This window comes from Mus pahari, chromosome 21 (assembly GCF_900095145.1).
Source record: "Mus pahari chromosome 21, PAHARI_EIJ_v1.1, whole genome shotgun sequence".
Lineage (NCBI taxonomy): Eukaryota > Metazoa > Chordata > Mammalia > Rodentia > Muridae > Mus > Mus pahari.
The window spans coordinates 27,073,802-27,083,898 of record NC_034610.1 but is presented as its reverse complement, the minus strand read 5'-3'; the positions used below and the strand labels follow the sequence as shown (position 1 = coordinate 27,083,898).

Genomic DNA, 10,097 nt, shown 5'->3' with positions numbered 1-10,097 from the left:
AGAAGGCTCCACCCCAGGTGGTCTCATTCTCAGTGGTGGCAGTCTGAATCAGCCTGCTTCAAGGCTGGGAGAGGTTACAGGACATAGTTTGTTTTGGTGAGATTCAGGGTCAATGATTCAGGTGTCAATGATTGGCCCCACCTGGCATCTATTTTTCTGTAGAATAGGTGTCCTGCATGTCAAGAAAGGTCCTGGAGGTCTGGGGTCCTGGCCACATCAGGCAGAAGGGCAGGTTGTATGCCTGGGCCAGACTGTTTCTTGCTCATGCTTGGCTCTTGCTAGGATTTGACCCATGACTTGTTTTGGTGGGGATTTGATTTGTGGGAGAGAGTGGGAGGGGACAGGAGAGCTCTTACCTGCCAGGGGTGTCAGGTGACGGTCAACTTGGCTTTGGTGGCTAGAAACACATAGAGGAGACTGGGAACCAGAATGGGCTCAGGGGGGCTGGTGAGATGGTTCAGCAGGTAAGAGCACCTGATTGCTCTTCCGAAGGTCCTGAGTTCAAATCCCAACAACCACATGGTGGCTCACAACCATCCGTAACAAGATCTGACTCCCTCTTCTGGAGTGTCTGAAGACAGCTGCAGTGTACTTACATATAATAAATAAATAAATCTCTAAAAAAACAAAACAAAACAAAACAACAACAACAAAAAAACAGAATGGGCTCAGGGGTAGGGACTGGGTGGGCTGCCCTGAGATGCCCCGTTGAATAGAGAAACAAATAGCTGTGTGTGCCCATGACTTCCGACACACGTTCCATCTTCTGGGCATGGAGTCTCTACTGCCGTGTACTGATTTGATAGGAGCCAGGCTTCAGAGGGTGGAGACCCGTGTTCAGTCCCACAGTGTAGGAACAGGGTTGCTTTGGGTATTGGGGAACCACTGAGGCACTGGGCCCAGAGCATCCAGTCTGGGGCTAAGGCCAGCCCTCAGAAGAGCAGCTTACTGGGTCTCCTCACAACTGAGATGTCCACCAGGGAAGCCTGGAGTCCTCCATCCACGCTTAGCGTGTTTTCTTCCTGCAGGCTATGCCCATTGGAAGGGCCAGGTGCTGACATCCCAGGAACTGCATGAGCTGTATGAAGGTCTCAAGACAAATAGTGTCACTAAGTATGACTACGTGCTCACCGGTGAGCATCGCTAGGGTCCCCATCCTGCTGGGCTCGTAATGTGGGACCCCAACTCAATTTGTTTCTTAGATACCTAAGAAGAGTTCTTTGTTCTTTTGCCTTCAGCCTGAGTTACTAATTACCTCTGGGACTGGCTCATCTTAAACTCAGACTGGTGCAGGAAGCCTTATGTCCTTCTACCTGACAGCTAGAAAAGGGATAACAGCTGGATGGCCCGCCAGGCCCTGCTTTCTGGTATTAAAAGCCAGGAATGTTTACCAAAAGATAGCTTATGACCCCTACGCCATAAATGAGCCATACAGCTCCTCCGGGGAAAAGCTGTAAACTCACCTTTCTTTGTGAACTTCCCCCCTGCTTGTTAAGACTCAGTTTGAAGTTATACATTACCCAGATGTACTGTGTCAACCCTGATACCCCTGGGCCCTTTGGAACTTCCTGCTGTCCTAAGCCTGCACGTACTGTTCTGCTGACTTGTAACCACCTTGTTGTGTTTAAATGAGCCAATCACATGTAACTGCGCCAATTCTCCCCGTCCCCCCCCCCTTACCCTATAAAAACCCCTAGCTCTTGGGTCTCGAGGTCGACTTCCTCTGTCTCCTGTGTGAGATACGAGTTGACCTGGAGCTCCGCCAATAAACTGCCTCGCCTCGTGCATTTGCATCAAGAAGGCCTGGCTGTCGCGTTTCTGGGGCACCCTGAATCCCGTGACCCGAGGACCTGAGGGAGTTCCTCGCGAGAGGGTCCTACAGTAACTGGGTCCTGTCTTCTTTCCAGAAGGTAGTGGCGTCCCCTAGGCACCCACAAGCCTTAGAGGTACCCTGGAGAGGAAGGAGCATGTTGGAATACTGTCAGGAAGACTGGTTGAGGGTAGAGTGCCTCTTCCTAGAGCATGTTCATCTCTCAGGTTTCCGGTTGTAATTTCAAGTATTGAGGTGTGTGTGTGAGAGTGTGTGTGTGTGTGTGTGTGTGTGTGTATCTTAGATAGGATTTTACTGCTGTAAACAGACACCATTTGACCAAGGCAGCTCATATAAGGACAACATTTAGTTAGGGCTGGCTTACAGGTTCAGTCCATTATCATCAAGGCAGGAACATGGCAGCATCCAGGTAGACATGGTGAAGAGGAGCTAAGAGTTCTACCTCTTATTCTGAAGCTAGCTAGGAAAAGACTGCCTTCCACATGGCTAGGAAGAGAGTCACAAAGCTTATCCCTAAAGTGACACACTTCCTCTAACAGGCCGCACCTACTCCCATAAGACCACACCCACTCCAACAAGGCCACACCCACTCCAACAAGGCCACACCTCCTCATAGTGCCACCCCCTGGACCAAGCATATTCCAACCTCCACAGTGTGTGTCCATGTCCACACAACTGCACACACACAGTGCCACAGTATGGGTGTGGAGGTCAGAGGACAACTTGTGGGTGTTCATTCTTTCAACTGTGTGCATCTCAGGGACTGAATTTCAACATTCAGACTTCACACCAAGCATCCTTAATCCACAAGCCATCACTCTGAGTGCAATGTAGTTTCTTATAGCAGGTTAAGAGTGCCATGTTGCTGGGCGTGGTGGTACACACCTAAAATCTCAACCCTTAGACAATTGAAGCTCTGTGAGGGCTAACTTGCACCATCTAGGCTAGTGTAATGAAAACACATGAGAGTAGCAGGAAAATAGAAAAGAGTTGGCGAGGCTATGGGGAGCTCGGAGCCCTGCATTGCTGATGTGAATGGCAGGTAGGGCAGTCGCTATGGAAACCTGCCTGTCAGTTAAGAAAAAAAGGTGGGTGTGGAGCTGCATGGTGTGTGCATGCCTGCATTCTCAGTTACATGGGAGGCTGAGACAGGAAGATTGTGGGTCTAAGGCTATCCTGGGCTACACACCGAGACCCTGTCTCAAACAACAAAAGAAAAAGCAGACAGTGTGCACATCTGTAGTCGGAAGCCACACAGCAATCAACTGCTGACCAGATGTTCTGTACCCACAGTGTGTGACCCTGTGATGGGAGACAAGAGGAACGGGGAAGGCTCCATGGTGAGTGGACTTACACCACTCGCTGTTAACGTGTGGTCTGTCATCTGCTTTGAACCAAGTGAGGGTCCCCTTCCCAGGTAAACCATGGTGGCCCCATACAGGCAGGTGTGTACTGTCTATGCCTGCCTAGACTACCCATGTGTCCCATGGCAGCCATAAACAGTCTGCCAACAGTGGGCAAGCTCTTCAGTCAACCCCCAGGTGTGGACACTGAAGCAGGCACCTGGAACTGAACTCTGGGTGTCTGCAAGAGGAGTGTGTCCTATGAGTTCCTCCTGTCGTAGATGGCTTACCCTGAAAGCTTGACTGGAGGAGGGCTAGCCTCTTACCTGTGACTGCAGGATAGTCCTCTGTCCAGGAAAGACATCTTTGGGGTCAAGTCCATGGCTTCTCACATACTAGCCACATACTCTGCCCCTGAGGTGTGAGCCAGCCACCAAACCATTAGGTAAGAATTTTTTGATCCTATGATCAGACCCAAGTCCAGGGGTTGCGGTTTGCAGGTGGTCCAATCTATCTTTAGCTCTTTCCCAGTTTGTGCCAGTCAGCCAGTGTCCATCTGGGTAGGACCTCCAGGTTAACTGCAAGGGCAGAGATCGGAACCCTGGACCACACACCAGTGCTGCAAAGCATCATGGGAGCAAACAGTTATTTCCGTGTCACGTGGGACTCGGGTGTCAGACATCTGACAGTGGGCATCTGTAATCCTAATGATTGGGGGCTAAGGCAGGAAGAGTGCAAGTTCGAGGCTAGCCTGAGTCCAGATTCTGAGAAAGGAGCTTCGAGGTGTTGGCCCTGGGTCCATCCTCAACCTGGAGGTAATAATAAACAAAAGGTAAAGACAGTTCTGAGCTGGCCTTGGTGAGTCACACCTGTAATTCCAGGACTTGGAAGGAAGCAGGATTGCTGTGAGTTCTAAGCCAGCCTGGGCTACAGTGTAAGAACCCATATGGGGGGGGGGGTCAGGGGAGAGAGGTACTATTCTGTGAGATGCTTCATTGATAAATTAACAATGAGATGATCAGGCATGTCTTATGTGGAGATGAGACACCCCAGGACTCAGGCTACCAGAGCCAGGTGGGCCCCTGTCCCAGCTGGCAGGGCCTGAAGGCCTGATGTTGCCTAAGTCACCCTGTGTGGTCCTGGGTTTTAGCTCCCTCCCTCCCTTCCTCTCTCCCTCTTTCCCCCTTTCCTTCCCTCCCTCCATCCTTCCCCCCTCCCCCTCCCTCCCTCCCTTCCTCCCTCCCTCCCTCCCTCCCTCCCTCCCAGGTTCTGGTGAGCTGAGGCCTTCCCCTCCTGCCCCAGGCCCTTCTCTGTCCTTGTCTACAGGTCCTCAGTTGTAATGTCCCCTCAGGCTTTGGGATTGTTCCCCCGCTGGGCTCCTTCCATGGGAGTGAGCCTCCTCCTTTGCCTCCTGTGCTCTCCAGTATGTTCCCCAGGATCTCCTTCCCGAGTACAGGAACAGAGTGGTACCCGAGGCTGACATCATCACTCCCAACCAGTTTGAGGCAGAGTAAGTAACCACATTGACAGAAGGACCAGATGCCACAAGGAGCCCTGCAGAGCCTGGGCCTGTCTTCACACGAGCTCTGGCAGCCCCACATCTGCTCCCTCAGGTCCCTAGGTGGCCCTAAGAAAGCCTGGCCTGCTCTAGCATGATGATGTCGCCCTTGCCTGTAAACCTGGACCCTAACCCTGGAGTGGTTCCCACTGCCTCTAGGGAATGACAAGCACTCTTCCCTCTGGTTCTTTTTTTTTTTTTTTTTTTGGTTTTTCGAGACAGGGTTTCTCTGTATAGCCCTGACTGTCCTGGAACTCACTCTGTAGACAGGCTGGCCGCGAACTCAGAAATCCACCTGCCTCTGCCTCCCGAGTGCTGGGATTAAAGGCGTGTGCCACCACGTCCGGCTTCCCTCTGGTTCTTGGTCCATGATCCTATGGCCCACAGTACTTCCTTGCTGGCGAGATGCTCCAAAGACACAAAGAGTTATACATGTCTCACTGAGGTCTGATGTGGCTGGGAAGGCTCAGGTGGAGCTGCAGGCCACAGATTTCTCTCAGAGCTCAGCTCACATGGACCTGATTAGCTGCAGAGCCAGCATCCAAAAAAAAAAACCACTGCCAGTTATCCAGCAGTTACCTGTGAGCAGGGTCCTGCAAGCCCTGTATACACCCACTGGTGGGTGTTGCTAGTCTGACCAGCTAAGGGCCTCTCAAGTAACAATAGCATCTCTTTGAGGGCCCTCTGCTTCCAGCAGGCTGAGGCAGACAGTGGGGAGTGCTGGTCTTTCTGGCCCTCAGAGTTCCTTGAATATTGGTTCCCTGACTGAGCTGTGGTGGAGGTCAGTGGGGGTGTAGGTCTGTTTCTGACTACGGTCCTGTATAGGGTTCACCACTGTTTGGAGCATCACCATGTATACAATTTCCCATATCACACACTTTACCTTTGGCCTTCCCACCTCATTATATGTTCAGGCCTTGCCTGGTTCTCACGGCCAGTAGATGTTGCGATGACTCTGTGGGGATGTAGGTCAGACGTCAGGATGGCTGCACTGTAGGGTCTGGCTCACCCCTCCCATCTGTGTTCCAGGTTGCTGAGTGGCAGAAAAATCCACAGCCAGGAAGAAGCACTTGAGGAAAGGAGAGCTCCACACACTGCCCTGTTCACTGGGAAGAAGACAGACACCCGTTTTCAGGAAGGGATGGACACCTGAGGGATACTAAGCTTTGACCCCGACTGTGATGAGCACCTTGTAACTGACTGATACCTCTGTCAGCCAGCTCTATACTCAGTCCACCATGTGTCTGTGACCTACAGCTGCCACAGCAAGGTGTTCTCTCTCAGCTCTGGAGACTGAAGGTCCAAAATGCAGGGGCAGGCAGGGTGCACTCCCTCTACGGCCCGCAGATCCTTCCTTGCACCTCCAGCTTCTTCTGCTATGAGTGTGCTGTGTTAGCTCATGGCCTCAGATTCCTCATGACACAGCCATGCCCAGCTGTCACCATGCTTTATAGGACAACACTCATCCTTCTAAGACTCTGGGTCTGTGGTCCACTCAGCCGTGGCCTCCGTATACGGTGTGCCTTTTCATATATCGGCCCAGGGCAGTCAGTGTGTGTGGTGAGTGCCTACTGTGTGCTAGGTACTGTGTGAGCTCTGGACATGATGTCATCTATTGAGCCTCACAGCCCGCAGTGTGCCAGCCACCTGAGTCACCATCATCATGTCCCATCACTGTTCTGGTTACCTTGAATTCCCACCCAGAAACAAGCAGCCTGCAGGAAGGAACCACCCAGAAATGTCTGGTGGCAGCTCCGCACTGGGCCTGTGAGCTGCATGTCCAGGGCTGATGGGCATCTTCTATTTTTAAAGACTTACTTATCTGTATCTTGTGTGTGTTGTCCTGTGTGTGTGTGTGTGTGTGCACCATGTGTGGCTCCTCAGTCAGAAGAGGGTCTCAGACACCCTTGGAACTGGAGTTAAGGACAGTTGAGAGCCTCCATGGTGGTGTTAGTAACTGACCCTGAGTCCTCTGCAAGAGCAGCTGTGCTCTTAAGTGTTGATCCACCCCCCAGCCCCATGATGGGCGTCACACCCAAGCAGCTCCATACACCGCTGAAGTCATCCTGTTCACCCTCTGTGGCCCTAGAGAGTACAGTGTGTGTAGTATGCCATCTCCCTCTGTGAGTGGGCAGTGGCTAAGTCCACATCTCGATCCACTTGTATAGGCACCCTGGAGTGTGCCCTCTGAGGATGGTGATGCAGACTGGGGCATCCGTCAGGCTTAAACCAGCTTGAGCCTGGTGCCGTGACTCACAGCATTTAAAAGAAAGATTCAGTGACCTCTCTTTGAGTCCAAGACCAGTGTGGTCTACATACAAGTTCTGGTCAGCCAGGACTGTATCGCATGATCCTGTCTCAATCAACCAACCAATCAATCAATAAACAACAACAAAACAATACAAGCCAGCTTGGAGGGAAGCTTGCTCCTCATTGGTGGATATGACTAGCTTCCTGGGCCCTCAGGAGTTGGGGTGCGACCCCCTCCATTCCTCATAACTCTCAACTCTCAATGGTCTGACTGCAGGTGGCTGGGCACGGGCTTGGCCATGTGTCTGCAATGTTCCAGGTTCTCCGCAAGCCCATCAAGCATGCTGGTCATGCCTGGATGCTCCATCTCTAATTGCAGAGAGGACAGTGGCCTACCGGGGCTTGTCTCCCTGTGCCTTTGGGAAGCTTGCCTGTTAGGAAGAGCTCCAGTGTGTGGGTGCTGACACTCTCCCTTGCTGCTGGCAGGTGATGGACTTGCTGCACTGTATGGGTCCTGACACTGTGGTCATCACCAGCTCTGACCTGCCCTCCCCACAGGGCAGCGACTACCTGATCACGCTGGGCAGCCAGAGGATGCGTAAGTGCCTGTCCCACCATGGCATTCAGGCCTCAGAGGATGCTTGGGGCCCAACAGGAAGAAGCTCATGCTGGGTCAGCAAGGGGCTGGTTGCTCTTGTCCCCCAGGAGAGTCAGACAGATAGAAGGCAGGCTCAGGACCGGGCTCTGTGGAGCCTGGTGGGACTGGATGGGGTATTGTGGACATGAGCAGTCTTGCCCACCCCCACTCTCCCGATGCTCAGGTATCCATGCAGTGCCTGAATTGGCAAGCTCTCATGTCTGGTGATATCCCCTACTGTGGGCCTGTGGCCTATTCCAGAAGCCAGCTGTGTCTGGCTTCTGTGGCCCAGATGGCCAGAGGGTGTAGATATCTGTTGGGCTGTGGTGACTGCTTATACAAGCAGCACCTTAGTGAATTGTTTGAACAGTATTACAATGCACAGAGCTGAGTCACTGGCTGTCAGGAACCTCAAGTCCACACACATGTTGGCTCCAGTGAGCATTCTCGATGCACAAGGGTCTAGGGTTGTGTATCTGAATGCTTGTGTGCTGCACACATGCATGTAGACACAGACAGGCAATGCATCCAGGCAGTTCCTGGCACACTGAGTGTTCAACACCATGCTGAGGACATCTTCTAGGGACCAGTGTTTGACTCTCCTTTGGGACAGTGGAGGCAGAGTGGTTATGACACTCCACACGAGTCCCAGAGATACTGAAGGATACAATATTGCCTCTGTGACCCTCTGAAGAATGGGCAGTGCTGACCTTCCTGTCACTTCAGAGATGTGGGGACAGGTTGGGCTGACAGGTTCTTACTGTAGGGGTGACCAGTGTCTGGCTGAGAAGTCTCAGACCCAGTGACCTGGCTCATGTCCTCCCCCAGGGAAGACTGACGGCTCCACGGTGACCCAGTGCATCCGGATGGAGATGTACAAGGTGGATGCTGTCTTTGTGGGCACAGGGGACCTCTTCACTGCCATGCTTCTGGCATGGACACACAAGCACCCGGACAATCTCAAGGTCAGTTGTACCTGTTGCTCCTCCCCACCATTCCCTCACACTCCTGGTGGGGAGATAGTGTGCTATGATTCTAACTGTGAGAGAGGAGCAGGTGAGTGGGGCCTGGGTCTGAGCCGAGGATCTGTGGGATGGTACAGCTGACCACAGGCCCAGAAGGCACTCTGTCAGTCTGTTCCACTTATCCCAATCTTGGGTAGTAGTGACATCAGAAATAAGACATCATGGGAGGTTCGCTTCAACTTTCCTGGGTGCCCTGGAGCCCCTCAGAACATCTGTCTCAGGATTCTCATACCTCCACAGACCTAGTCGGCCCCACGCCTGCCTCAGCGTTGAACCGAATAAAACATTCCACTCCACAGAATTGCAGCACCAGCCAAGGCGGAGTACATGAACCATCTCACCGTGCACAACAAGGAAGTGCTGTATGAGCTCATTGAGAACCGAGGCCCTGCAACCCCCCTTATCACCGTCTCCAACCACCAGTCTTGCATGGATGACCCTCATCTCTGGGGGATCCTAAAACTCCGCCACATCTGGAACCTGAAGTTGATGCGTTGGACCCCAGCAGCTGCAGACATCTGCTTCACCAAGGAACTGCACTCCCATTTCTTCAGCTTGGGCAAATGTGTGCCTGTGTGTCGAGGAGATGGTGTCTACCAGAAAGGGATGGACTTCATTTTGGAGAAGCTTAACCATGGGGACTGGATGCACATCTTCCCAGAAGGGAAAGTAAACATGAGTTCTGCACTTCAAATGGGTAGGAATTGGACGGCTGACTGCTGAGTGTCATCTAAACCCCATTATCCTGCCACTGTGGCATGTTGGTGGAGATGCAGAAAGCCCTCACAGACTTCATTCAAGAGGAATTCCAGCAGCTGAAGATGCAGGCAGAACAGCTCCACAATCATTTCCAGCCTGGAAGATAGGCTTTGCCTGCCCAGTCTCTGCCCTGCAGTTCTTAGCCAAAGGAACACTGGGTCCTTCGGGATTTGGGAAGTGGTGGTACAGGAATCTGCCCAAGCTTGCTTGGCTCTTTACTGCTTTTGAGATTCTTCCCTGTATACAACTGAGGCTGGGAAATGGACTGATGCTTTTAATTCAGATAGATTGGCTCCCAATTCCTGCTGGATCCCCTTTTTATTCTTGAACATCTGACTCCTCTGGGTCTTGAGCTAAAAGAAGAGCCTTGGCTGACCCTACACTTGGTGGAGAAGAAAGGGACACTCTTAGGCTGGGGCCCCCATCTCACCTCTCAGGGAGGGGGCAGAGCAGGTAGTCAAGCAAATAGTTGGGTAGGAGAATAGTTGTCTTGGTCATAGGTATAGAAAGAAGACTCAAATGGTCCCTTGGATGCTCACAAACCTCATCAGGGATAGCTGTCAGCCAGGTCATTCTACCTGAGCTTCTGCTACAAGGTTTGTCCTTGGGTGGCCTGTAGACAAGAAGAGAAGGAATTGGCCAGGATTCAAGCACAGCTAAACTTAACTAGATGTTTCTTGTATATGGCAGAAAA

At 52.2% G+C, this 10,097-nt stretch overlaps 1 protein-coding gene and 1 pseudogene across 1 annotated transcript in view; both read left to right on the top strand.

Moving 5' to 3' along the window:
- The first annotated feature begins 772 nt into the window (after positions 1-772).
- The window catches only part of LOC110337958 (pyridoxal kinase-like), an 11,877-nt gene continuing 2,552 nt past the window's right edge, over positions 773-10,097 (top strand). Inside the window, exons 1-7 of the mRNA XM_021221107.1 lie at positions 773-791; positions 1,029-1,133; positions 3,125-3,171; positions 4,599-4,684; positions 5,762-5,816; positions 7,469-7,580; positions 8,448-8,584. Coding sequence (XP_021076766.1) covers positions 773-791; positions 1,029-1,133; positions 3,125-3,171; positions 4,599-4,684; positions 5,762-5,816; positions 7,469-7,580; positions 8,448-8,584 — 561 coding nt within the window. The remainder of the gene's footprint in view (positions 792-1,028; positions 1,134-3,124; positions 3,172-4,598; positions 4,685-5,761; positions 5,817-7,468; positions 7,581-8,447; positions 8,585-10,097) is intronic.
- Positions 8,713-9,510, top strand: LOC110338444 (annotated as a pseudogene).